This window comes from Stegostoma tigrinum, chromosome 12 (genome assembly GCF_030684315.1).
Source record: "Stegostoma tigrinum isolate sSteTig4 chromosome 12, sSteTig4.hap1, whole genome shotgun sequence".
Taxonomy (NCBI): Eukaryota; Metazoa; Chordata; class Chondrichthyes; order Orectolobiformes; family Stegostomatidae; genus Stegostoma; species Stegostoma tigrinum.
In genome coordinates this window covers 78015358-78043005 of record NC_081365.1, presented here as the reverse complement: position 1 = coordinate 78043005, position 27648 = coordinate 78015358, and the positions used below count along the sequence as shown (strand labels likewise).

The 27648-nt window shown below is 43.8% G+C and overlaps 1 protein-coding gene across 6 annotated transcripts in view; it reads left to right on the top strand.

The window, feature by feature from the left end:
* The window catches only part of phldb2b (pleckstrin homology-like domain, family B, member 2b), a 158261-nt gene that overhangs the window by 86570 nt on the left and 44043 nt on the right, over positions 1-27648 (top strand). For 5 of the 6 annotated variants that reach the window (XM_059650467.1, XM_059650468.1, XM_059650470.1 and 2 more), the window contains 5 exons: positions 2307-2450; positions 3446-3583; positions 18250-18405; positions 20802-20912; positions 24684-24773. In XM_059650467.1, coding sequence (XP_059506450.1) covers positions 2307-2450; positions 3446-3583; positions 18250-18405; positions 20802-20912; positions 24684-24773 — 639 coding nt within the window. The remainder of the gene's footprint in view (positions 1-2306; positions 2451-3445; positions 3584-18249; positions 18406-20801; positions 20913-24683; positions 24774-27648) is intronic. The other variant, XM_059650469.1, reaches the window with a different exon arrangement.

The window sequence follows — 27648 nt, the reverse complement described above, 5'->3', positions numbered from 1 at the left end:
TGATCTGCAGTTTTCTGATGCACTCAGTCAGAAACCCCTTCAAGCCTTTGGGGTTAAGGATAGAAAGATATTTTTGAGACAAGTGCTGTCCCCAGTGTGCAAACGTACACTGAGGCGGGGAAAGGGCAGCGGTGATTATGCGCATTGGCAGTCAGGCTTTCCTACCCTCACTGAGGATTCTTTTCACTTTCCAGGTTGTATATTGTACCCCAAGGTCAAATGCTGCCAACTGAGCCATGACTGGCCTCTCACTGCTGGGTCTTGGGTCCCACTGTCCCTACTATGACTACTGACATTCAAGAAGGCAACTTACACCACCTTTTCCAGACCATTAAGGAATGGGCAATAAATGTTGGCCCAGCTAGCACACATCCTGTGAATGAATTAAACAAAAAAAGTTAATGCATGGGAAATATTGTTGTAAGAAAGCCTTTCTTCAAGGCCATAAAATATAGTTTTATCCAGATTGCACTCCAACCTTAACATTACTATCAGAGTAACTTTTTGGGAAATGGACTATTTGAGAGACCCAAGACCCTTGTCATGTTAACATCATTATTTAGCAAGAATGTTTTTCATGTTTCAAATAAATAGTGATTTTAGGCTAACAAATAGATTTTTGCACTTCTATCCCTTTTTATAAGATGGTCAGTGATTGGTTGAAATAGAAAAAAAATTACCCTAATTCTGGAATGGGAGTTGGAGGCCTTTATGGGAGATTTTGGGCCTGGTCAGAGGAGTGCAGGTCAAACGATTGTCTTTCCCTCTATATAGGACAGAGTATGCCACTCTTTGGCACCATCATGTTTCTGAGTTCCTTAGTGGATGCTCAGTTCAAAGCTGATAGATTCGTATGTTTACTCAATCAAATAATTTGATCATAAAATGTGAGGCTGGATGAACACAGCAGGCCAAGCAGCATCTCAGGAGCACAAAAGCTGACGTTTCGGGCCTAGACCCTTCATCAGAGAGGGGGATGGGGGGAGGGAACTGGAATAAATAGGGAGAGAGGGGGAGGCGGACCGAAGATGGAGAGTAAAGAAGATAGGTGGAGAGAGTGTAGGTGGGGAGGTAGGGAGGGGATAGGTCAGTTCAGGGAAGACGGACAGGTCAAGGAGGTGGGATGAGGTTAGTAGGTATCTGGGGGTGCGGCTTGGGGTGGGAGGAAGGGATGGGTGAGAGGAAGAACCGGTTAGGGAGGCAGAGACAGGTTGGACTGGTTTTGGGATGCAGTGGGTGGGGGGGAAGAGCTGGGCTGGTTGTGTGGTGCAGTGGGGGGAGGGGATGAACTGGGCTGGTTTAGGGATGCAGTAGGGGAAGGGGAGATTTTGAAACTGGTGAAGTCCACATTGATACCATATGGCTGCAGGGTTCCCAGGCGGAATATGAGTTGCTGTTCCTGCAACCTTCGGGTGGCATCATTGTGGCAGTGCAGGAGGCCCATGATGGACATGTCATCAAGAGAATGGGAGGGGGAGTGGAAATGGTTTGCGACTGGGAGGTGCAGTTGTTTGTTGCGAACTGAGCGGAGGTGTTCTGCAAAGCGGTCCCCAAGCCTCCGCTTGGTTTCCAAGCGGAGGCTTGGGGACCGCTTTGCAGAACACCTCCGCTCAGTTCGCAACAAACAACTGCACCTCCCAGTCGCAAACCATTTCCACTCCCCCTCCCATTCTCTTGATGACATGTCCATCATGGGCCTCCTGCACTGCCACAATGATGCCACCCGAAGGTTGCAGGAACAGCAACTCATATTCCGCCTGGGAACCCTGCAGCCATATGGTATCAATGTGGACTTCACCAGTTTCAAAATCTCCCCTTCCCCTACTGCATCCCTAAACCAGCCCAGTTCATCCCCTCCCCCCACTGCACCACACAACCAGCCCAGCTCTTCCCCCCCACCCACTGCATCCCAAAACCAGTCCAACCTGTCTCTGCCTCCCTAACCGGTTCTTCCTCTCACCCATCCCTTCCTCCCACCCCCAGCTACCTACTAACCTCATCCCACCTCCTTGACCTGTCCGTCTTCCCTGGACTGACCTATCCCCTCCCTACCTCCCCACCTACACTCTCTCCACCTATCTTCTTTACTCTCCATCTTCGGTCCGCCTCCCCCTCTCTCCCTATTTATTCCAGTTCCCTCCCCCCAACCCCTCTCTGATGAAGGGTCTAGGCCCGAAACGTCAGCTTTTGTGCTCCTGAGATGCTGCTTGGCTTGCTGTGTTCATCCAGCCTCACATTTTATTATCTTGGAATCTCCAGCATCTGCAGTTCCCATTATCTCAAATAATTTGATCTTTGTCTTTCAGGAAGAGAAGGAATTGGCTGAGAGGAACGTGAAAGAGAGAATTACCCAATTGGAGGCAGAATGTGTGTGCATCTTGAATAATGTGGAAGAAATTAACAGGAAGATCAAAGAGCTAGACAATCAGATGGAGGAGTCCTCACAAGAGGTACTGAATACAGTGGAGGCTATTTTCCAAGTCCACAATTCCAGAAATGTGGACCTATGTCTTTCCAATGCATAGAATGCCTAAGACATTTCTTCAATGGAATTGCTCATGGTATTATTCCACTGCTAAACAGATAAGGGGTTGTGATTGTAAAGGAAGAAGCTCAAGAGGCAGTTAGACTGTTATCAAAAGGAAATACGCTGAATTGCAGCAGGAAGGTGGTTGAGTGTTACTAGGTAACTTAATGCTTTGGAGAAAGATTGTTCAGGAGCAGGATGGTAATTGGAAGCAGTATGCTGAAGAATATAAATAGAAACATAAAATTACGAGAGAAATTGCTGGGGTGAGGGAATGGGCAAATGGGTTTCAAAGTAGGCAAAAGGGGAGGTTGACTGTTTTGAACTTTGAGAGGGTAGAACATGAAGCGGATATGAAATGTTGGAAGATTAATTGGAAAACCCTTTTCTCAATGCTGTAGTCCATCACTAAATCTCATTCGCTCCCAGTTTTTTTTAAAATTCGCTACAGTGTGGAAACAGACCATTCGGCCCAACAAGTCCACACTACCCCTTGAAGCATTCCACCCAGACCCATCCCCTCTATAACCCACACACCCCTGAACACTATGGGCAATTTAGCATTGCCGATTCACCTAGCCTGCATGTCTTTGGACTGTGGGAGGAAACTGGAGCACCCAATTTACCGTGCACTGCTTCTTAAATCAATAGGTCCACCTCAAAGTGGAGAACACACAACGGTTGTCAGTTTCCTCAGTGCATCTAGTGTGGGCCTCTGGATTATTTGTCCAGTGATATTCTCACTACGTCAGTGTCTCCCATGAAGAATGACATTTGTTTAGGGATTTCTTTTCCTCTCGTATACAGATTTTTTTCTAATGACAAGGTGGATTGGAAGATGCAAACATGTTTTTTCACCTAATGATGTTGCCTTGTGTTGTTCAACGGAAAGGGTCATTGTCTTTGTTAATTTTACAGATGGAGATGGAGCGTGCCTTGTTAGAAGGGGAGAGGAACGCTGAGATTTCGCATGCCCAGTATGAGAAAGATGTTTTGGAGCAGCTACAGAAGAAGATAACTGACTTGGAGACTAATGTCACATCCGAAAAGGTGAAGGTACGAATCATCGGAGAGATTTAAACTGATGGTGATGTACTTTCTGCTGCAAAAGAGTAGTTTTAGCTTTGGAGATAATTTGCTGCCCATAAACCCAGTTAACAATTAGCAAGGAGTCGCGCAGAGGAAAGATATTTTGTTGCTTGGCCTGTTTGTTGGGTCAACCAGCCAACAGTGCTGTGCAATTTACAGTAGATTGTCCAAAAAAGTACAACAGTAGCCAGGGAAGGAATAAATTGAAGAATGAAAATCCTCAGGGGTTCACATCAGGAAATTAGAGTTGGTAAACATGCTAATTTTTATATAATTAAAACAGGCAATGGTGGAAACACTTGTCATCTTTCAAGGGAAGAACAGAGTTGAATGTTTCAACTCTGTGGCCTTTCAGCAGATACAAGTTTCCCCTAATGGTGGGAGGGTTCTTGGACCAGGGGATACTTACTGAGAACAAGGAGCAGGATATTCAGGACTGAGTTGAGGAAGAATTTATCTTGAATCTTTGGAATTGTCCACTCCAGAAACTCAATTATTGAATGTGATCAAGTTAGAGATCAATAGATTTTTAGATATGAAAAACATCAAGGGTTACAGCATTGAGTAGATGATCAGCCGTGATTGAAAAGGCAGAGCAAGCTTGAGGAGCTGAGCGGCCTGTTCCTGTGTCAGAGGTGAATGGTTTTTAACCAATTGCAGTTATGGATAAAGGGGTGCTGGGAAAGGTGTGCCTGAAAAGAGCAAAAGGTAAATTTCTGTGATAAGGTAGAATGCAGGCGAGATTCAATTACAAAAAGGGATGATGGCAGAATTCAAAAGGAGACAGTACCGGCACGAATAAAATCCAAGAAATAGATCCAGTGGAAACACAAGCCATTACAGGCTGCCTCAGAGAAACTGGGAACTCAGTCTTATTCCTACACTGGCTCTCTGGCCACATTGTCCTACTTTATTCCACAGGCTTGACCACCATTTTGCTATCAGGAATCCTGTTGTTTTCAGTTTTTGACAGTGCATTTGATGACTTTAGATCACAGTCACACCCTGTTTTCTTTTGGGAATTCTATAACCATTCATCCAGTCGATCACAGATCTTCCCCTTCCATCTGCTAGCACAATGAAAGCTTTCTAGTTACAACCACTGCTGTTAAATTCCAAGTGATAGTGATATCTTTGAGAACCTAGCCATGAAACTGTGCAACCACGGATGACAGTTGCTTTCAGTAAAATGGGGAATAATCTGTAAGTTGACTTGAAGGATGTTTACTGAGGATAGATATTTACAGGGCACAGATGTTCACGGGCTCAATTACCATTCCAGAGCTACAAACATGGTTTCTAGGTTGACCCTCCTGTGAATTACTGGGAGAGTGCCACAGTGTTAGAGGTTCTGTCTGTTGGGTGACACATTACAATGGTGAGAGATCCATGATGCTATATGGAGATGAGCCAGGCAGTTCAGCCCTGGTGTCTTGGCCACTATTTGTCCTTCCATCATCATCATAGAAAAATTATCTTATGTTTGTCATATTACAGCTTGTGGGAGCTTCCTTGTGCAAATGATCTGATGTTTCTCCTACACTGCAATACATTGAAAATATGCGATTAGCTACAGAGTGTTTTAGGCCATCCTAAGACTGTGGAAAGTGCTCTGTAGATGCAGATTCTTTGTGTAAATAACTCCTTGTTACACTGTTCCATGTGGGATAGGCTGCAGTAGGAAAATGGTACAGAGCATTCTAAAGCCAGGTTTTGGAACCCAGAAATTGAATATATGTGCGATTTGTATCTGCAGTTGTGTGTTTACGCGTTTATTGAATGCTATCTTTTGCAAAAGCTACAGCCTTCCCTGTCCTTTCCCTGCCACCAACAACACCCACTTCCAACTCTGCCTGCTCAAGGGTGTTTGTGAGTGCATCTGCAGATTGTTATGATTTAACCAGTCTGCTTGAAGCGGTAAAGTCCTGTTTGGCTGTGTTACCCAATATTTGAGAGGATTGAGTAACAGCGGAGATTGTGTTGTCCTCATATTGGTGATCTGCACTCAGTGCTGGAGCTCAGGAATGAGTATCCACAGAGTACGGGTTGGGCTTCTCTGGCTCGTGGCTGTATCAGTGATAATGTGGATGCCCGCCCATTTTCAGGGGTTAGCCTGGCAAATCCAGATAACGAGGACTGTGGTTAGTGGATACCAATCATGGTTGATGGTATTTTCAATGTCCTAGCTCCAACTGTCCAGCCCCTACATGTTGCTGCTATTAGTCTGTCAAATTCCATTCAGGTAGGACCCCCCCGATCCTCAAATAAAAGGCAAGGATCATCAATATCTCATTGGACGAACCTTGGGATTACCAGTCAGTAGCTTCTCTCTCCCTATTGGATGCTTTGATAACTGAAGGCAACAGGAAATGTGAAAAAAAACCCACGGGACCAAAGTCTGAGAAATGGGGAGTTGTGGTAGGGATATGGTTAAACAGACTGGTGAGATTACAGGGAGGCAACATGAATGAGACCACAGTGGGATTTCAGTTCAATTGTGTGAACTGTAAATTCCTCACCCACTGTACCTCAGGGGATAGATTTTTAGGATGCATTCCAGCTTGAAGGGACAAATGGCCTATTCTTGCTCCTGATTTCTATGTTTCTGTTCTCATCCACTTCCAGTTCCCAGAAATATGTGATTTAGCCTGCATTTTAAAATAATTTTATGACTCAAAGGAGCTGTTTCAACTTGCAGACACAGCACAGTGTGGAGCAGGAGGATGTCTCCAACATCTACAATTCTTGCTATCTCCAAATGTTTCATTTTGCATTCCTCATTTCAATTTTTTTGGATTGTACAGCTTTTTTAAAAAGCAGAAACACCTCAAAATTCTTCAGACTGAATGTATTGGAAACCATTGTCTGAATATTTTGTTACCTCCTGACCCAAATATCCCTACAGGCTGGGTTCCATTCTTCCACCTTCATGCAAAACTTTGGTGCCCATTTCCCTGACATTCTCTTCAGGACCTGTGAACTACACTGGCCCTTTGCCTGACGGCCTCAATTTTAAAATCCACCAACCTGTCTACAAGCTTCCCATCTGAACTCCAGTAACCAGCCCACGATAAATCCGCTCCCAGCCCGCAGTCCCAACCACGGTAATCTCCTACCAGCCTACAGTCCCAGCCCACGGTAATCTGCTCCCAGCCCACAGCCCCAGCCACAGTAATCTGCTCCAATCCCCCAGTCATCAACTGCCTCCCCATTTGAACTCTACCTATTTGTTTGACTGTGACCTCATTTGCATCCTGTCCCCTCCAGCACACCTATGATTTTACCAATTATGCCTTTAGTCAACCAGGCATCCCTCTCCAGAATGGAATCCCTAAATATTATTTCTCTGGTCAGGATGTTATGCAATTGTCATGTGTTCTTGTTAAAGCCACAGCTGTTACAAGAATGACAGGCAGCATGGATAATCAGTGATTTATTCATGTTTTTATTATCATTGCACTAACGAGAACAAACATATCCTGCTCTGAAGAAGGGTCACTGGACTCAAAATGTTAACTTTGCATTCTCTCCACAGATACTACCAGACCTGCTGAGTTTCTCCAACAATTTCTGTTTTTTGTATTATAGCCCCCTCATTGTTCTGCCATCATGCTTTCCTGTGATAATGGATTAATAAACTGTATACACCCTCTGCTGTTTTTTGGTAGTTTTTAATACCCTTGTGGGAAGAGGGTGTTTCCGGCTGTATTTACTGCCCGTCTCAAGTTGCCCTTGAGAAGATGGTGGTGAGTTGCCTTCTTGAACGCTGTGTCTTCGAACTATAAGTAGACTCACATTGCTGTTAAGGAGGTAATTTTAGTATTTTGACCCCCTAACACTGAAGGAGTGGTTCCACATCATCTTAGTGAGTGGCTTGGAGGAATCATGCAGGTGGAGTTGTTCCTGTGTATCTGCTCCTCTTGTCCATCTGGGTAGATGTGATTGTGGCCTAGGGACGTACTATGTAAGGATGTTTGGTGACTTTCTGCAGTGCATCTCGTAGATGTTACTGACTGACAGTGGCAAAAGGACTGGATGTTTGTGGATAGGGTTCTAATCGAATGAGCTGCTTTGTCCTACTTGATGTCTAGCATGTTGAGTGTAGGTGGAACACACTCATCCAGGTAAATGGGGGTGTTCCATCGCACTCATTCCTTGCTCCTTGTAAATAGTGCACAGACTCTGGGAAGTCAGGAGGTGAGTTACTCGCTGCAGGATTCCTAGCTTCTTACCGGCTGTTTTAGCCACTATTTTTGTAGGGTCATAGAGTTCTACAACATTGAAACAGTTCCTTTGACCCAATTTGCCCATGCCGCCCAGTTTTCACAATTAATCTAGTCCCATGCCGAGTCCAGTTGAGTTTCTGGTCAATGATAACACCCAGGCTTTGATAATGAGGGTTTCAGTGCTGGTAATGCCATTGAATTCAAGGGGACATGGTTAGATTATCTCTTATTGGAGGTGGCTGTTGTCTGGCACTATCGTGCATTTTGCTGGTGTTTGCTTGTGTCATCTGGAACAGTCACTTGCTAGTTATTTTAGCTGGTTAATCGCTTTTGGAAGGTGGATCATGTTGCTCAGGAGGAAACTAAGTTAGGAATTCTTTTTCTGGAGTATAGAAGATTAAGGGCTGATGTAACTGAAGTGCTTGAGAAAATTAAAGGAATCATCAGGAGAGAGGGAAAGAAAGATGTTCCTGAATGAGGGAGTCTGGAACAAGCAAACATAAGTTTGGAATCCAGAGAATTTAGGAGTAAAGTTAGCGGAAACCTGGAACTGTTGGAAATTGTTTGTTAAAAAAAAAATTGCAGGTGAGAGGTGCCAGAGAGTAGCAATTGTTGTTCATACAGCGCAGCAAGGGGACTCATGGCTGGCTGCTCAAGACCCATCACTCAGCATTTAACAAGAAGGACTGTAAAGTTGAACTTTATTTCTTCATTTCTTTATTTTTCTGCATTTTAAGATGGTGCCAAAGAATGGTGATATTTTATGACATTTTTCGCTGTATTTTGTGACAAAATGCACGTGACAATAAATAAATCAAAATAAATCAAATAATTTCGTAATGCAGATTGACTTTTCTAATCTCTGAGGTTATGAAAAAATGTGGAGGAAACGTATGTCTGTAGAATGGAGCTACAAATCAGCCATGGTCTAACCAATAGGTGTAACAAATTCAAAGGGCTGAATAGCCTCCCCCTTTTGCTATGAAACATATCCTTTTAGTTACTAACCTCAGGAAAAGGACCGTCCCCTCCCTGACCCTGATTACAGAGCAGCCATACTCAGCACTGCCAGTGGGCGCAAGGAAATCAGCAATGTACCCACGGTGGGTACTGATTCCTTTTAAGTCACTGTTCCTTGTTATTTCTGTGCTCTGCTTTTCAGGAGAAAACACATTTAAAAACAGAGAGAGAGAGAGTAGAGAGGCTGCGAGAGGTTTACTTTGAGTTGAAGAAAAAGCTTGATAACTGCCCAGAGTCCAAGAGAGAATGCTTACAGGAACAGTTGGAAAGGGTCAGTAGGTGGTTCCTGAGTTTGTGTGTTACACCTGTTTACATTGCAGTGAAGGACAGCTTACTAATTCTGTGAAACAATCCAAGTTATAACATTCAGTACTTTGAAAGCTCCTGGTGCACAGCATGTTATGTGAAAGCTGCCTGTAAGTGTTGACTTTTTTGCAGTTATATGGGAAGCGTAGAATTGACGCATGAGTCTTGCAATGTTGGTGTGACATTACATCTGCATCATGCTGTCTGTCATTTTTTTCATAGATCGCTCAGAATGCTTCCTGTAGATAATTTCACATGCTGCTTTGTCCTCTCATTAATTCTACGAGGCAAAAGTAATGCTATGAACAAAGTACAAAACGTAGCCTGAAGTTTGCATGTTTTTTAATGTCATGACCACAGCCTGCTTCTGCTTTGATTGTTTTCTTTAACTTATTGGCTTCAGTCTCTGTCAGCAGCCTGAACGTGAAGGTTTTCCCCCAACCAGTGCCATTCAGTAGCTTTAGCAAGGACTGCTTTAATATCTGGCTAGTTGTTTTGGCTGCCATTTGGCCTCACCTTGCTGGATTTACTCTGAGATAAAGTCCTTGCTGCGGAACCATCACTCTGACTGGTGTTCAGTGCTAAAAACTGCTCGCCAAATACCAGACCAGTTGAGGATGGTACTGAGAAGCTCTACCCGGAAGAGAATGGAGTGAGCAACCCTTACTATACACTGAGAGAAGGTGCCTTCTGTAAAATGTCTGTTAGCAACTTAGCAGTGAAGAGTAGAGGGATTTTTCTGTTGCCAAGGCCAATTAGCCCTAAATTAATACCACAGAAAAGTCTGGAGTATCTGAGCATTATCCTATTACTGACTGTGGGGCCTTAGTTTGTGCACATTGGTGCCTGCATTACCTTCCTCATTCTAGTTCCTTTTTATCTCCCTACATTTTCCTTGTTTTCTCTTTCTCCTCTCTTGCCTCTTTGTACCCACTAATTCTGCCCAGTAAGTGTAGAAAGGCAGTTGTTGCAGGAAATTCAAGAGCAAAGGACATTAATTGCAAAAACATTGGAACTCTCAAGCCTAAATATTGCAGGGCTGTGTTGTTTCAATAGTACCATGGGTGCCAACCCTAAGAGGCTGCAAACCAATTTGAGGGAAAACTGTGAAGAACCATAAGTCATGGTCCATTTGTAAACCAATGGGAAGAGAAAGAGTTTGTAGCTTATCCTACTTTCTATCTTCTTCAGATGTTCATTCATCTTGCGAGTTGTGCTTTTAGCTCTACTAATTCAGCAGAAAGTGAACTGTTTCATTCTTCCATATTCAGCTCTGTAAATGTTTCTTAAATAGTCTACTGCCATTTCTGTTGTGGTTCTGATGTAGCACCGATTCTATAGATTGTGCTTGTTGCAGGGTTGTGACATGTAGGTAAACTTGTCATTGTTGGTCCAGCAGTGTCCACTGATATAAATGTCCAGGCAGATTGTCTGTACTGTAGAAGCTGAACAGGGAATTGTGAACCATTGTATTCATTGTGTACAACCATTTTACATGATGAGCTTTCCTATGGCTTTCCGTGTATGTGGATACAGGATTTTTAGAATTCTTGGGAGTATTATTTTGCTACTAGCCCTTTGTCAATTTTGGTCAATAAGGAATATTCACTAATTTTCTGATAATGGATCATTTGACATGTTGCAAACACTTTAGACAGTGAGATGACATTGAAATTTCCTGTGTGATTGTCAGTGTGAAACAAGTGAAGGCTATCGTTTATCTCACCATGTAGATCATCAGATTCTGGTTTGTTAATCACTTCATGTGTACACCTCTGCCATGTTACCTGATGTCCTTATTGCTGCTGGAAGATGGTCCTTGCGCTCAATTTGTTGGAGCCAGTGCACAGCTCTTAGTAGCAAAACTGATGAAGGGTCCCGACCTGAAATGTTGACTTTCTTGTTCTTCTGATGCTGCCTGATCTGTATTCTTCCAGCTGTACACTCTGTTGACTCTGACTCCAGCATCAGCTATCTGATAGTAGCTGCACTAGTCTTTGCTTTGGTGCAGTGCCGATGTCAATTGCCTTGTCGACCACACACCTCACAAACTTGGTTGAAAGCCGGACATTTCCTTGGTGCATGCAGAAGGCGACACCTTCGACATGTCTTAGTGTGGTTGGGTGTTTCTAGTAATTGTATCAACCATCAGGTTTCAACTTAGTACCTCTAGGCTTTGGCCTGTGAGGATTACTTCGTACTTGAGTTAATCTTCCAATTGTTATTCACCGTATAAATCTTTGGTTAGTTTAGCGTATCTTTCTAGAAAGATTCTATAGGATTAGATGTGATCAAAAACACAACAATTCTGTTTGGCACCCCATCTGAAAAATTAGAATGAGCCCTTTTCTCTGCTCCAGAAGTAGTCTGTGGTTTCTGTAAGTATCTGTCTAAATGACATACGTTCTGTATTTGTTAATAAGAATTTAAGATGTAGGAGCACAAGTAGGCTATTCAGCCCGCCATGTCTGCTGTACCATTCAATGGATCATGGCTAATCAGATAATCCTCAACTTCACTTTATTGCCTATCTCAGCCTTCAATATACTTAATAAGCCATTCTCTACAGCCGTCTGTGATAAAGAATTCCTCAGATTCGCCACCCCATGAGAGAAGAAATGTCTCTTCAATTCTGTTTTAAGTGGGTGACCCTTTATTCTAAGATAATGCCCTCTGACCCTAAACAAAAGGGCAACAACCTCTCCGCATCGTTTACCTGGACTGGCCTACATGTGACTCTAGATCTGCAACTCTGTATTTGATTCTTAACAACCCACTGGGCAATTAGGGCTAAACAATAAATGCTAGCCTAGCCAACAATGCCCACATTCCATGAATAAATGTTAAACAAAGCCCTGTCAAGTCCCCGAGCAATTTTATACATTTCAGTAGGTTGCCTCTCATTCTTGTACACCCCAAAGACTAAATATAATTCAATCTTAAACCGATCTTAAACAACATCAATTATGAAGATATGAGGAGGAGGTTTACTGTGGTGAATTGGAAAAGTACATCAAAAAAGTATAACAAGGCAAAGATTATTAATTAAGGAATTAATGTATGATTTTCAAGAAAAGAACTTCTTCACAGCAAGAATATCTAACAAGAAAAGTGTGTGTGTCATGGCGAATGAGGGAAGTTGAAAATAGTATTAGATAAAAGGAGAAGCTTATAAAGTTACTCATAAAGGTAGGTGAGTTCTGGAATTCAACAAAGGTGAAACAAGAAGCTGATAAAGTAAGAGAGAATAGAATATCAATTTAAAAAAGAATGAAACTTAAAACATTGGTTGTAAAAGATTCTGTAAGTAATAAAAAAGATTAGTGAAGATAAATTACAAGCAGCAACAGGAGAATGTTACTTTAAAGCTTATAACATTCACATCACACAAATGCCGGGCAATGAGTATCTCTAATAAGAGACAATCAGACTATTGCCCCTTGACGTTCAATAGTGTCACCAGCACTGAATCTCCCACGATCAACTCAGCTGGACTTGCCATATAAATACAGTCGCTGCCAGAGCATGTATTGGTTCAGGAATACTGCAAGTAGCTCATCACCTGACTCCCCAAAGCCTGTCCACCATCTATAAGGCACAAGGAAGGAGTTTGATGGAATATTCACAACTTACCTGCGTGAGTGTGGCCCCAACAGCAGTTAACACACTTGACATTATGTAGGACAAAGCAGCTCACTAAGTTGTCATCACATTCTCAAGTGTCTACTGCCTCCACCGATGTCTGTCAGTAGCAGCAGTGTGTACTGTCCACAAGAGGTACTGCAGAAATTCATCAAACCTCCTGAGATAGCACTCTCCAAACCCACGAACAATTCATTGAGAAGGACAAGGGCAGCAGATGCATGGAAATATTACCACTTGCAAGTTCTCCTCCAAGCTAGTCATGACCCCAACTTGGAAATGTATTACTGTTTATTCACTCCTCTTTGTAGGTTACGTGGAAAGTCCCTCTTCCGTACCTACACTGGCCCTAAACCCCACCTCTTCCTCCGTTACATTGATGACTATATCGGCGCAGCCTTGTGTTCCCAAGAGGAGCTAGAACAGCTTATCCACTTCACCAACAGAAAGCAGGACATAACACCAGCGCTTCACTGGAGGCTCACTGATGATGTTACCTAGAATGGTGACGAAACGTCTGAAAATGAACCTTTAAGCTCAGCGAGCAAACTTACATCCAGAACCTCAACCTAAGCTACAAATCTTCTCCAAACTCACTTCACCAACACCTTCCACCCCAACATCAAGTTCACCTGGACCATCTCCAACACATCCCTCACCTACCTGGACCCCTCTGCCTCCATCTCAGGCAACCACCTAGAAACCGATATCCATTTCAAGCCCACCAACTCCCACAGCTGCCTAGAATGCACCTCCTCCCACCCACCTTCCTGCAAAGTTTCCATCCCCTATTCCCAATTCCTTTGCCTCCGCCGCATCTGCTCCCAGGATGAGGCATTCTGCTCCCGTACATCCCAGATGTCCTTGTTCTTCAAGGACCGCAACTTCCCCACTGCAGTGTTTGAGAATGCCCTCGACCGTGTCCCCTGTATTTCCCGCAATTCATCCCTCACACCCCGTCCCTGCAATAACCGCCAAAAGAGAATCCCCCATGTCCTCACATACCACCCCACCAACCTCCAGATACAACGCATCCTCCTCCCGACACTTCCGCCATTTACAATCTGACCCCACCACCAAAGACATTTTTCCATCCCCACCCTTGTCTGCCTTCCGGAGAGGCCACTCTCTCCAGGACCCCCTTCTCCGCTCCACACTCCCCTCCAACCCCACCACACCCGGCACTTTCCCCTGCAACCGCAGGATGTGCTACACTTGCCCCCAAACCAACTCCCTCACCCACATCCCAGGCCCCTAGCTGACTTTCCACATCAAGCAGATGTTCACCTGCACATCTGCCAATGTGGTATACTGCATCTGCCGTACCCGTTGTGGCTACCTCTACCTTGGAGAAACCAAGTGGAGGCTTGGGGACCGCTTTGCAGAACACCTATGCTCAGTTCGCAATAAACAACTGCACCTCCCAGTCACGAACCATATCAACTCCCCCTCACATTCCTTAGATGACACGTCCATCCTGGGCCTCCTGCAGTGCCACAATGATGCAACCCGAAGGTTGCAGGAACAGCAACTCATATTCCGCTTGGGAATTCTGCAGCCCAATGGTATCAATGTAGATTTCACCAGCTTCAAAATCTCCCCTCCCCCCACTGCATCCCAAAACCAGCCCAGCTCGTCCCCGCCTTCCTAACCTGTTCTTCTTCTCACTTATGTCCTCCTCCCACCTCAAGCCGCACCTCCATTTCTCACCTACTCACGTAATCCTGCCCCCTTGACCTGTCTGTCCTCCCCAGACTGACCTATCCCCACCCTACCTTTCCCCCATCTTCTCCTCTCCACCTATCTTCTCCTCTATCCATCTTCGATCCACCTCCCCCTCTCTCCCTATTTATTTCGGAACCCTCTCCTCATCCCCCTTTTCTGATGAAGGGTCTAGGCCCGAAACGTCAGCTTTTGTGCTCCTTAGATGCTGCTTGGCCTGCTGTGTTCATCCAGCTTCACACTTTGTTATTTCAGATTCTCCAGCATCTGCAGTTCCCATTACTGCTGTTTCTTCACTGTTGTGGCTCAAAATCCTGGAATTCCCTGCCTGATGGCATTTTGGGTCTTCCTACAGCACATGGACTGCAATGGTTTTAGAAGACAGCCCATCACCACCTTCTCAAGGACAAGTAGGGAAGGGCAATAAATGCTGTCTAGCCAACGATGTCCACATCCAATGAGTAAACTTTATAAAAGAGAAACGGTAGAGAAGACAAAAATGTGCCTCAGGTCAATCTTCCATGAGGAAGACAAAAGTCGTCTTCCTGTAATAATTAAGATCCAAGAGTCTAAGGAGTGTGTGCAGCTAAAAGAAGTTTAATATTAATAAAAAGTGGTGTTGGAGAATATAATAACATTGAAAATTGACAAAACCCCAGGATGCAAAGATCTGTACTTTGGTGTGGTAAAAGAGATGGCTACAGATAGTGGAGATTGATCATCTTTCAAAATTTAGATTGCCAATGTAAAGCTACTGATTAAGAAAGGAAGGAGAGAAAAAAAAGTAGGAACTATAGTCCCCCATAATCCATTGACAGTAATATGGAAAACATAATTTAAAGGTTGCGAATACTACCTATTTAGAAAATAGTTGCTTTTAGGACAAAGTCAACATGGATTTTTTAAAAAAGTGAAAATCCTGTTTGACAAACCTGATGTTGCGTATTTTGGGAATATTAACAAGCAATTTGGAAGGCAAAAGATAGGTTAGCTTTTATCTCAAGCATTTGAGCACAAGAGCAAAGAAGTTTTTTTTGAGTTGTGCAGAACACAGGTGAGTCCACCCCTCAATTATCGTTTTCAGTTTGGATTTCCTTGCCTTGGGAAGGATATGCATGGTAAAGAAGGACTGCAGCAGTGATTCACCAGACTGATTTCTGGGGTAGTGGGACTGTCCTGTGAGGAGACGCTGAAGAAACTGGGCCTGTATTCACAGAAATTTAGAAGAATGAGGGGTGATTTCATTGAAACTTGCCAACTACTTGAAAGGATAGACAGAGTGGATGCAGGAAGGATGTTTCCCCTGGCTGTGGATTATAGAAGCAGGGGATGTAATCTCAAAATAAAAGGCATGCCACTTAGAACAGAGATGAGAAGGAGCCTCTTCACTTAGAGGGTGGTGATTCTTTGGAATTGTCTACCCCTGAGGGTTGTGGAAGCTCAACAGGGGTAATAACATCCAGGATTAAAGGGATAGCATCGGAAATAATGTTAAGGTAGATGATCAGCCATGGATTAAACTTGAGGGACTGAATGGTCTACCCCGGTCTTATGTTTCTAATGAACTGATGTTGCAGACCCATGGCAGACTGTCAGGCAGATTTGCTATGTTGTATATGCCCTGCACCCGCAGCTCTGAAAGGCAAGGGACACATAGAACTGTACTGGTAGTGGAGGAGTGATCCATAGAACATACAACATTACAGCACAGTACAGGCCCTTCAGACCTCGATGTTGTGCCGACCTGTCATACCAATCTCAAGCCCATCTAACCTACGCTATTCCATGTACGTCCATATGCTTGTCCAATGACGACTTAAATGTACCTAAAGTTGGCGAATCTACTACCGTTGCAGGCAAAGCGTTCCATTCCCTTACTACTCTGAGTAAAGAAACTACCTCTGACATCTGTCCTATATCTATCACCCCTCAATTTAAAGCTATGCCTCCTCGTGCTCGCCGTCACCATCCTAGGAAAAAGGCTCTCCCTATCCACCCTATCTAACCCTCTGATTATTTTATATGTTTCAATTAAGTCACCTCTCAACCTTCTTCTCTCTAATGAAAACAGCCTCAAGTCCTTCAGCCTTTCCTCGTAAGACCTTCCCTCCATACCAGGCAACATCCTAGTAAATCTCCTCTGCACCCTTTCCAAAGCTTCCACGTCCTTCTTATAATGCGGTGACCAGAACTGTACACAATACTCCAAGTGTGGCCACACCAGAGTTTTGTACAGCTTCACCATAACCTCTTGGTTCCAGAACTCGATTCCTCTATTAATAAAAGCTAAAACACTGTATGCCTTCTTAACAGCCCTGTCAACCTGGGTGGCAACTTTCAAGGATCTGAGTACATGGACACCGTGATCTCTCTGCTCATCTACACTGCTAAGAATCTTACCATTAGCCCAGTACTTTGCCTTCCAAATACTCCTACCAAAGTGCATCACCTCACAATTGTCTGCATTAAACTGCATTTGCCACCTCTCAGCCCAGCTCTGCAGCTTACCTATGTCTCTCTGCAACCTACAGCATCCTTCGTCACTGTCCACAACTCCACCAACCTTAGTGTTGTCTGCAAATTTACTAACCCATCCTTCTATGCCCTCATCCAGGTCATTTATAAAAATGACAAACAGCAGTGGACCCAACACCGACTCTTGCGGTACACCACTAGTAACTGGTCTCCAGGATGAACATTTCCCATCAACTACCACCCTCTGTCTTCTTTCAGCAAGCCATTTTCCGATCCAAACTGCTATATCTCCCACAATTCCATTCCTCCGCATTTTGTACAATAGCCTACTGTGGGGAACCTTATCGAACGCCTTGCTGAAATCTATATACACCACATCAACCAGTTTACTCTCATCCACCTTCTCAAAGAACTCAATAAGGTTTGTGAGGCACGACCTTCCCTTCACAAAACCGTGCTGACTATCCCTAATCAATTTATTCTTTTCTAGATGATTATAAATCCTATCCCTTATAACCTTTTGCAACACTTTACCAACAACTGAGGTAAGGCTCACTGGTCTATAATTACCAGGTTTGTCTCTACTCCCCTTCTTGAACAGGGGAACCACATTTGCAATCCTCCAGTCATCTGGCACTATTCCTGTAGACAATGACGAGTTAAAGATCAATGCCAAAGACTCGGCAATCACCTCCCTGGCTTCCCAGAGGATCCGAGGATAAATCCTATCCGGCCCAGGGGACTTATCTATCTTCACCTTCTGAAGGATTTCTAATACCTCTTCCTTCTGAACCTCAATCCCACCTAGTCTAGTAGCCTATATCTCAGTATTCTCATCGACAACATTGTCGTTTTCTAGAGTGAATACTGTTGAAAAATATTCATTCAGCGCTTCCCCTATCTCATCTGACTCCACACACAACTGACCACTACTATCCTTGATTGCGCCTAATCTTACTTTCGTCATTCTTTTATTCCTTAAATACCTATAGAAAGCCTGAGGGTTTACCCTGATCCTGTCCGCCAACAACTTCTCATGTCTCCTCCCAGCTCTTCTGAGCTCTCTCTTTAGGTCTTTCCTGGCTACCTCGTAGCCCTCAAGTGCCCTAACTGAGCCTTCACATCTCATCCTAACATAAGCCTTCTTCTTCCTCTTGATCCATGTTGTATTGGAGTGATCCCCATGGTAGTGGATTGATTACTGTTATGTTTTAAGTATTTGGTGGATTTATCTCTCTCCAGGATGGTGAGCAGTTGGATTCGGAGATAAGACGATATGACGATTTAGAGTTTCAGCAACTGGAACAGGAGAGCCGGCTAGAAGAAGAGAAGGAGAATCTGTCCAAACAACTCCTGGGTGAAATGGCTGAGTATCAACAGAGCATTGCAACGCGGGAGGTAGGCATTTCAGTGGAAAAAGTTGCATCTCGTACAGACTCACAGTGAGAAACTAAAATTAAGTAACAATGGATAAAGTTAATTTTGGCATTGTAGAGTTATTTAGCTCAGCAGAGGCTGCTCAAGCCTGTGGTAGCTCTTTAAGAGTCCAGTTAATCCCACGAGAAGATCCCTGTGCCTTATGCGAAGAAGTCTTGTAGAACAGAGAATCCTAGGGGTACTGTACATAATTCTTTGAAGTTCGTTACATTGAAAGGGTGGTAAGAAAGGCATTTAGCAAGCTTGCCTTCATTGGTCAATCCTTTGAGTATAGGAGTTGGGATGTCACGTTGAGATTATACACGACATTGGTGAGGCCTCTTCTGGAATACTGTGTCCAGTTCTGGTCACCCAGTTATAGGAAGGATATTATCAATTTGGAGAGGGTTCAGAAGAGATTTACCAGCATGTTGCAAGGTACAGAAGGTTTGAGTTAATAAAGGTAGGCTTGGCCTTGTTTCATTGGATTGTAGGAGGTTGAGAGGTGATCTGATAGAAGTTTATAAATATATAAGAGGTATAGTTAGAGTTAATGGTAGTTGCTTTTCTCCCCCTAGAATAGGGGGATTTCAAGACTAGGGGGCATGTTTTTAAGGTGAGAGGAGACAGGTTTAAAAAAATACGAGGCAAATCTTTTACACAGAGGGTGGTTTGCACGTGGAATGAACTTCCTGAGGAAGTGGTGGATGTGGGTACAATTATAATGTTTAAAAGACGTTTGGATAGATGCATGAATAGGAAAGTTTGGAGGGGTATGGGCCAGGAGGGACCTGCCTCACCCATAAGGCAGGTGGGACTGTTTTAATTTGGGGTTATGTTGGGCCTAGACTGATTGAACTGTGAAGGGTCTGTTTCTGTGCTGTATGGTTCTATAGGTCCAGAATTAGCAAATCTGTCAACACTTCACCTTGGCCTGGGAAGAGAACTGAAGGATTGAGTGCACGTCTCTGCAAGTCCCTGCCCAGGCCGATCAAATCGAGGCTGCCTGGAAACACCTTTCCACAGTGATTTTAATTTCCAATCTGGAGTGTCTCCATTGGTCAGAGGTGCACTTAGTACATAACAGAGGGGGCATTAAAATATTGCTGTCCCTGATGGTGTGCAATGGGATCAAAGCAAAATGGCAGTTCATTTCACACCATGCCTGTTTCATTTTCCCAAATGGGCTGCAAAATTGTTCTGTCAATCAGAATTGATCCCTTTCACTACTTTTACTTAGATCTCATTATAAATGGAGAATGTAGTGCAAACAGAGCTGTCAGAACGTTTGGGCAAATATAGGATGTTTAATATTGGGTAGCATTGCAGGTTCATAAAAGGGCTAAAGTGGGTTGTGAATGACAGTAACACAAATAAAAGTTGACAACTTGTGAGGGCTAGAATGGAGATTTTCCTCAGTTACAGTCCCTTTGGGATCCCCTCTGAGGAACAGTGGTGCACTGATTATGGTAATAAACTAATTAAGCACCCCACATGTATACATGCACAAGTTGTGGGTTTGAAGCCCACCATGACCACTTGTGAGATTTAATTTTCTTCACTCTTTTTATGGGATGTGGGCATCAAGACTCCAACCCTGTTCGCCCCCCCCAACCCTAATTGCCCTTGAACTGAGTGGCTTGCTCAGCCAATTCAGAGGGCAGTTAAGAGGCAACAGCATTGCTGTGGACCTGGAGTCATGTGTAGGCTAGACCAGGTAAGAATGGCATTAGTGAACTAAATGTATTTTTACAATAAATGATTGTTGTAATGGTCACCCTTGCTAATACTAGCTCTTTGTTTCAGATTCACTCATTGAGTTACATTCCATCAGCTGTCGTGGTGGGATTTAACGTCATATTCCCAGAGCATTAACCTGGCCTCTGGATTACTTGAAAGCAAAACATAATGTGCTAGACAAACTCAACAAGTCTGGCAGCATCTGTGGAAAAAGACAGAGTTAATGTTTTGAGTCTAGTATCTTCAGAAATAGATTAATCATCCAGTGACAGAAGCCACTGTGTTACTGTCTTGTCATGTTTGAGTTCCACAAACCTCCCAAATGTTGGACCAGCTCTCAACATCTGGAAAACCTGCTAGAATCCAACTGGCTCTGTCAGGTTCATTGTAATGAGAAAACCCAGCATCCTGGCTCACTCTGGGCCATAACCCATTTCACAAGACAGATTGTTAATGTTCACAGGGCAAGTAAGGGTGTGGATTAAATGCCAAAATTGTTGTTTTACATTAAATAGTGAAGGAGATAAAGAAATATGCATCTTTAAATTTGTTGTCACTTATTCACTGACTAATTTTTAAAGATAAGCCAACAGATTGCCATTTCACCAAAGCTGGTTCTCGCTGCTTTTCTCTGACAGAAAAGAATCGCATCACTCGGAAGTCAGGCGGGGCAGATTGTGCAACAAGCTGAGTTGGAGCGTCAGCATTTTGCAAAGGAGAAGAACAGTTTACTTGCTATGTTGCAGAGAGTAAGTGTTACAAGCAGAACAGCTGGATCCTATATTGGAAAATTCTGTCATTTTCAACCCCTCCAAAAAAAAACACTAGGGGGCTACATGATGATTGGCCAGTGTGTTTTGAACTTCTAACCCAGCCTGGAAGTGGTGGCCTCAGGAATGTTGGTCAGGATAAGCAGAAATTGGTGGAATCTATAAAGAGAGAAACCCAGTTAACCTTTCAGGTCGATAGCCAGAATGGTCCACTCTGAACTCACTGATCAACAGTTTAAATACGAGTGCACAGCTAAGGAGAAAGAGCAGAAGAGTGATGAATGCAAAATTTTGGAGCGAGGGGGACCAGGAATGATTCAACTACAAATGGAGCTGAGGATCATTGAACATAAAACAAAGAACAGTACAGTCCCTTCAGCCCACGATGTTTTGCCAAACTTTTACCCTAAACCTAAGGCCTATCTAACCTCCACCCCTACCTATGTGGAATATGTTGCCGGAGAGGGCAGTGGAGTCGGCCTCATTAGGGGCATTTACGCAGCTATTAGATAAGCATATGGATCGGATGAAAACTGTGGGGAAGAAAGATCAGTCCAGGGAAGGTGTGAACAGTTGCAAAAGAGGAGCAAGGATGGAAACTTGGACAGTCTGGCCAAGAAAAGGCTCAGGGAGGAATTGTTGTACCCCGGGCCGTGTCCCAATCCCCAGCGCTGTGATCTCCACCTCGGGTCGGGTCCCAATCCCCAGCGCTGTGATCTCTACCCCAGGTCGGCTCCTGATCCCCAGCGCTGTGATGTCCACTCTGGGCTGGGTCCCGATTCCCCAGCTCTGTGATCTCCACCCCGGGCCGGGTGCCGAGTCCCCAACGCTGTGATCTCCATCTAGGGCAGGACGGATCCTGAATCCACCTCAACCCAAACAGGGATTGAACCCCCTACAGTTGTCACCAATCTGATCCACAAATGCCATCCAGCCAACTGAGCATCCCAGCCCACCCAAGGGTCTGAGTCGTCGTGGCAACATACAGCTACGGAGATTGATGACAGAGGCTCTGATTTATCTCAAGCACACAGCTGACTACGAATCTCTCCTTTTGCTGCCCACCATCAGTATGTTTTGGGAAGATTTACACCTTGTTTGCATTGCCATCAGATCTTGGGATTGGGACTTGAACCTGGAGCACCTGGTTCAGACAGAGGGACACTTCTCATTCCTCCACAATAGCAGAAAAAGAGCACAAGAGCAACAGCTATTATCCTTTATGTTTCACAAGCTTATCCCTAAGAAGCTGAGCAATACACTGGAGCAGTTTGTGTTCTGGTTGGCAATCAGAAAACTTTGCACCTACCAAGCAGAGTTGTCTAAGGTCGCAACAGGATGGGGGAGAGAATACAGCCAAAGGTCAGTGAAGGGGTTTAGCCACCGTCAGATGTTCAGTAAAGGGAATGGCCTTAGTCCAATGGTCATTAAGGCAAGAGATGCCATAGTCGGGAGGGCCGGCGGGTGGCTTTGGCCACAGCTGAGAGGGCTGGCAGTAACAGCATATTGTTCTCAGAAACTGTGCTGAATACACTGTTTGAATTCTTGCCCATGGCTACATCTGCTAATCTGCCTTTCCCAATCTATGTGAAGATTAAAGTTAGCCCTGATTATTGTGCTGCCTTTTTACACATACTCATTATTGTCTGACTTATTTACTGTCCTACAGAACAGCTACTCTTAGTGGTCTGTAGACTACTCTTAGCAGTGACCTCTTGATCTTGTTATTTCTAATTTCCATTCATATGAATTCCATGTCATGTGATCCAAGATCATTTCTTGCTATTATACTTAATCCGTCCTGTACTATCGAAACCACCCCACCAACCTTTCCTTAGTGCCATTTTTGATATCCTTATAAGCATGTCTCCTAATGGCTGCAAGATGATATAATCTGTATTCATGCCATTGATTAATTTAGTTTGTTCCAAATACTGCATGCATTCAAGTAAGGAGCCATTAATTTTGTCCCTTTCACCCTATTTACTGTGATTATTCTGTTGTAGACTGTCTATCTCTATATTGTTATTCAAATGGGTACCCTCTGACACTGTCAAGTTCTCTTGCTTTCTGAGCTTACATTTCCTTCCTCCTAAACCCTTCTCCCTCTAATTAATGTACACATGTGACTCTGCAAAACAAAACGCATGAGCCAGCACCCTTGCACACTACTGCAAAAAAAGGCCATGATGCTACAGACTCCCTAATAGTGGAAGAGTGATATAGGCAGACATATGAAAACAATTCAGAGAAATATGTAAAATATAACTGGGAAATAATATGGGGGAATCTCAATATTAATTGGTCGCCTGAGGTAGGTAGAGCGAGTAAGGATGAGGAGTTTCTCGAATGTGTACAATTTGTAGGTGTTAATTTGAAACCCTTCTCTGTGATCAAGATGGCTAACCAGTTGTTCTATATCCTACACTGCATAATGGTCCTTGCTGTTTCACTTCTGTGCTCAGCCCTTGCCCTTTCACCTCTTCAATTGCCTGTGCTATGGCCCTTACTCTTTCAATCTTGCGGTCACAAAACTCTGCTCCTTGCCCTTTCACTTTTTCTCAGTTTAACAAGGAACCATGAATGCCCCTGGGAATTGAGTATTTGTAGCAGCCTGAAATCGTTCTCATGAGTGTCAGTACTTCACTGGGCCTTGCTTAAGCGGCTGATTGAGGCCGTTCCCACAGTGTGGTTGAACGTTGCTAATGACTTTGAGCTGTCTCAGTGATGTTGGATGGGATTACACTGAAATGCTCTATTCAGATGCCGGTGGTCAGTAATTGAATTCCTAGCATTTGAATGATGGTGTCTGTTTGCTAGGGCATAGTATCTTCCGTCAGCACCCTAGTGTGCGGGGGTCACAGTCAACAGGAGGCTCGAGTTACAGGATGAAGCTTTTGCTTCCAGTCACTGGGATTAAAACAGCAGCTGTGCTTGGCTCCAAACACCCTTCCTGCAGAATGACAGTGGATCTTTCAACAAGTGGGGACCAGGAGAGCAGATTGTCTAAACTTGTCTTTATCGTAGTTAGTAAGGGGTTGATTTAAACATGGTACTTAAAAGGATGAAACTATTTTGTAGGGCAATTGGGGAGAAACTTTCTTGTGGTGGGGAGGCCAGAGGAAGGGTCAAAACTTAATGTGAGAGTGAACTCATTCAAGGGTGATGTTAGGAAGTACTTCTTCACATGAAGAGGGTTGAAAATCTGGAACTCTATCCAAATAACTAGATACTGGAAATTATTTGGACCATTGAAGCTCTCATGGATAGATTTCCTTCCATGGTAGTCATTGTTATGGCAGGGATCTTAGAAGAGGTTGTGTCCATGGTCAGAATATAGAGAGACTGCCACAGTGTATGCTGTTGCCTTTTGGTTTAACATCCTGCTAATCATTTACACGATTAAGCTTAACAGGAGGTTGTGCATTGAATCATCTCTCTCCACCTTCTGTCATGTGACCTTATGCCACTCCCAGTGAGACTGACTACATATTTGAGAGTTAACCCTTTACTACTCTACAGGGTCCGCCCACCAGGAAATTGGACCCAGTGGAGTTGAGATATATATCAACATTGGTTTGATAGAACAGCAGTACTGGCTGGAGAGGCTGAATGGCCACCTCCTGTTCCCAGATTATAGGTTCTTCTTGAGCATGGGTCATCATTTCTTACACAATGGAGGTGGACCACTTGAATTTAGACTACCTCAGTTGGCTAAAAATGAATCAAAAACTGTCTTCTTCTCTGTAGGAGAAAGAGAACCTGATGAATGTCGAGAAGATGTATTACGACAGTACAGGAGGGGCAGGCCTCCCTATTAATCCGAATACATTTAAGGAGGTAATTATACGTTTGCATCTTTTTATGCACTTACACGATCTTTTAAATGTGATGTTGCCTTTTGTCCACATGAGTTGCTCAGATACCCCAGAGTAGACCACGTGAGACGAGCTGCCTGCATCGAGTTACAAACACTCCTGTTATCCAACTCTAGTTGTTTAAGTGCAGCAATTTCTATTCTCAAATTGCCAACGAGCCTATCTGTGCCTAGGAACTTAGAGTGAAGCTCCTCATACATACTGATCCACTTGGAAGCGTACACTCACTGTGCTAGAAGGCCAGAAATACAGGCTATTGCAATGTCCAAGATTATCCCTAACTCATTACTGCCAAATAGAGCCTCCATTGTCTGCCAAACCCAGCTAGTGTTGTCTGTGAAAAATCATCCTTTGCAAGCTAGACTTTTTTCATTTCTGTTATCAGCAGCGTGCTTCCCCCCTCACTCCGTTGTAGCTGGGCACTCAGTTGTCATTTCCATTGCCAGATTGACCAGTCAGTTGTGACTCCAGCTTCCAATGGTTTTGTGGGGGTCTTGGAAGTCCAGTTCCTTTAAGGTAATCTGTCTCTTGGCTTTAGGTTTTTGTTCTACTATCACACCAAGTCGTTTGAACCTGAGCAAGGAATTAAATGACAAAAATAAAAGGAGAAGATGTTACCTTATTCTTTTAGGAGGTACCATGTGAGCTTTAAGCTGGAGTTAGTTCCAGTTGATGGTAATAGGAGATTTTAAGCATCAGTCTTCCACTCTCTTCCGGTGGTCCTGAAGAGAGTGCAGAAAGGGCTTGCAGTGAATTGATAAGAAAATAGATTTTGGGGAAATGGGGAGGAGGGAGTAGGATAGGGAAAGCTTCTGTTGCCCAAGGCCCTGTGAAGCAATGCCCCTTTTTGATAGGTGCATTTGCTGTGGTATCATGGGAAACCCTGCCAGTTTATTCCTCTTGTGAGGTTTTCTAGACCCATGTGTGCACTAGCCTGGTGCCAGGTGCATCACCAGGAAGTGGGGCAGTTGCAATCTAATTGCTGACCTGCTCTTGACAATGAGTGGGAGAGACGTGAAGATGCCCACCTGGCTGAGGGAAGACTTTCCATTAGCTTGAGTCAGATGATAAGCTGAGAGTATGGTGGGAAGAGAAAGGGAGGAATTTGCTGACTCCCCTTACCTAACTTGGATTTCATTCCCAGAATTATGAAAACTGGCTCAGAGCTTTCCCACTTGGCTTGGAGCTGACTAGTTTTGTCCTATATAAAGTCAACAGCTGAAACCTATGCTGTAGTCTCTTCTTTTTTTAATTATTCTTTTGTAGGATTTGGGTATCGTTGGCGAATCCAACATTTATTGCCCTTCAACTAAGAGACTTGGCCATTTCAGAGAGCAGTTAAGATTCAACCATATTATTATAGGTCTGGAGTCACATGTAGGCCAGACCAGATAAGGATAGCAGATTTCTGTCCCTAAAATACATTAGTGAATCAGATGGGTTTATATGACAATCGATGGTCATTGCCGGTGTTACCGTTGCTGAGAATAGCTTTTATTGAATTTAATTAATTGAATTCAGAGGTCACTTGCTGTTGTGGTGGGATTTGAACCAGGGTCCATAGAGCATGGTTCTGTTTACTTAATGTATTTAAATCCTCTATTGCTTCAGATTTGCAGTATGGATGTGTATTGAGCGGCTGAACTTGCTGTTATCCACAGAAGTTTGTTCATTTCCATATGGCCACAGTGTCTCTGTGCTGTCTGAGTGTCTGTAACATTCCCCCATCTTCTAAACAATTGTTTCAGTGATTATCCTGGAGTTGAAGTCTTTCAGTCTGAACATAGGAATATAAGTAGGCCATTCAGTTCCTTGAGCTAAATCATAAATGATCTGGTTGTGATTCCAGCTCCACTTTTCGTGACTGCCCACGATAGCTCTTGAATGTCCTGCCTGTCAAAAATGCATCCACTCACCCTTGAATAAATTGAAAGACTCATTCCTTCACCACCTTATGGGGAAGACAATTCCACAGGCAAGCAACCCTCTGAAAAAAATTCTCTTTATCTCTGTCTTAAAAGGGACACCATTTATTCTTAAACAATGTCCCCTAGATTTAGTCTCTCCATAAGAGGAAACATCCACTTTACTAAATCCTCTCAAGATCATATATGTTTCAGTAAAGTCATCCTTATTGGGCAAAACTCCAAGGAATACAAGGCTAATTTGTTCAATCTTTCTTCATAAGAAATGTCCTTCCTCCCAGGAACGAGTTGTGTACCTTCTCAGAAATATCACTTTTTTTTTCAAATAAAGAGAACAAAACTATACATAGAATGCCAGACGTGGTCTCCCTATTGCCCTGTACAGCTCCGGTAAAAGATTTGAGGTGTTTCCCTCTTTGTGCCATCTACCGTCTGGGGATTACAGAGGATGGAGTCACCCTCCTCTCTTAATTTCCCAGTACATCTCAAGCTGTAACACCATGATTTCTTGGAGCTGTGACAGCTTTAAGATCATATATTCAGGCAAAAGATGTGATAGGAAATGACCACCCTCTGACTGATTGCCTTTCCATAAAATTGCTCCTTCTTAATTCCATTTGAACTCAGGAATAAGAACCATAAATTTTGGAAGTGGTTATGCTTTCTCTTAAGGGGATAGCTGATTTGAATTTCTTTGGGCAACTTGAGAGTAGCCACTTAATCAAGCACAGGAGGTGATGCCGATCCTGTGAACTCTTTAGCAAATACACACGAGGCCCGTTCAAAAGTTATTGGACATCGTTGCTAATTTAGACTGTCTCCCTGAAGCATGGTATGTCAATGCTATAATGGGGATGCTACTGGGTTTATAACCCAGAGGCCCAGGCCAACGATGGGGGGCATGGATTCAAA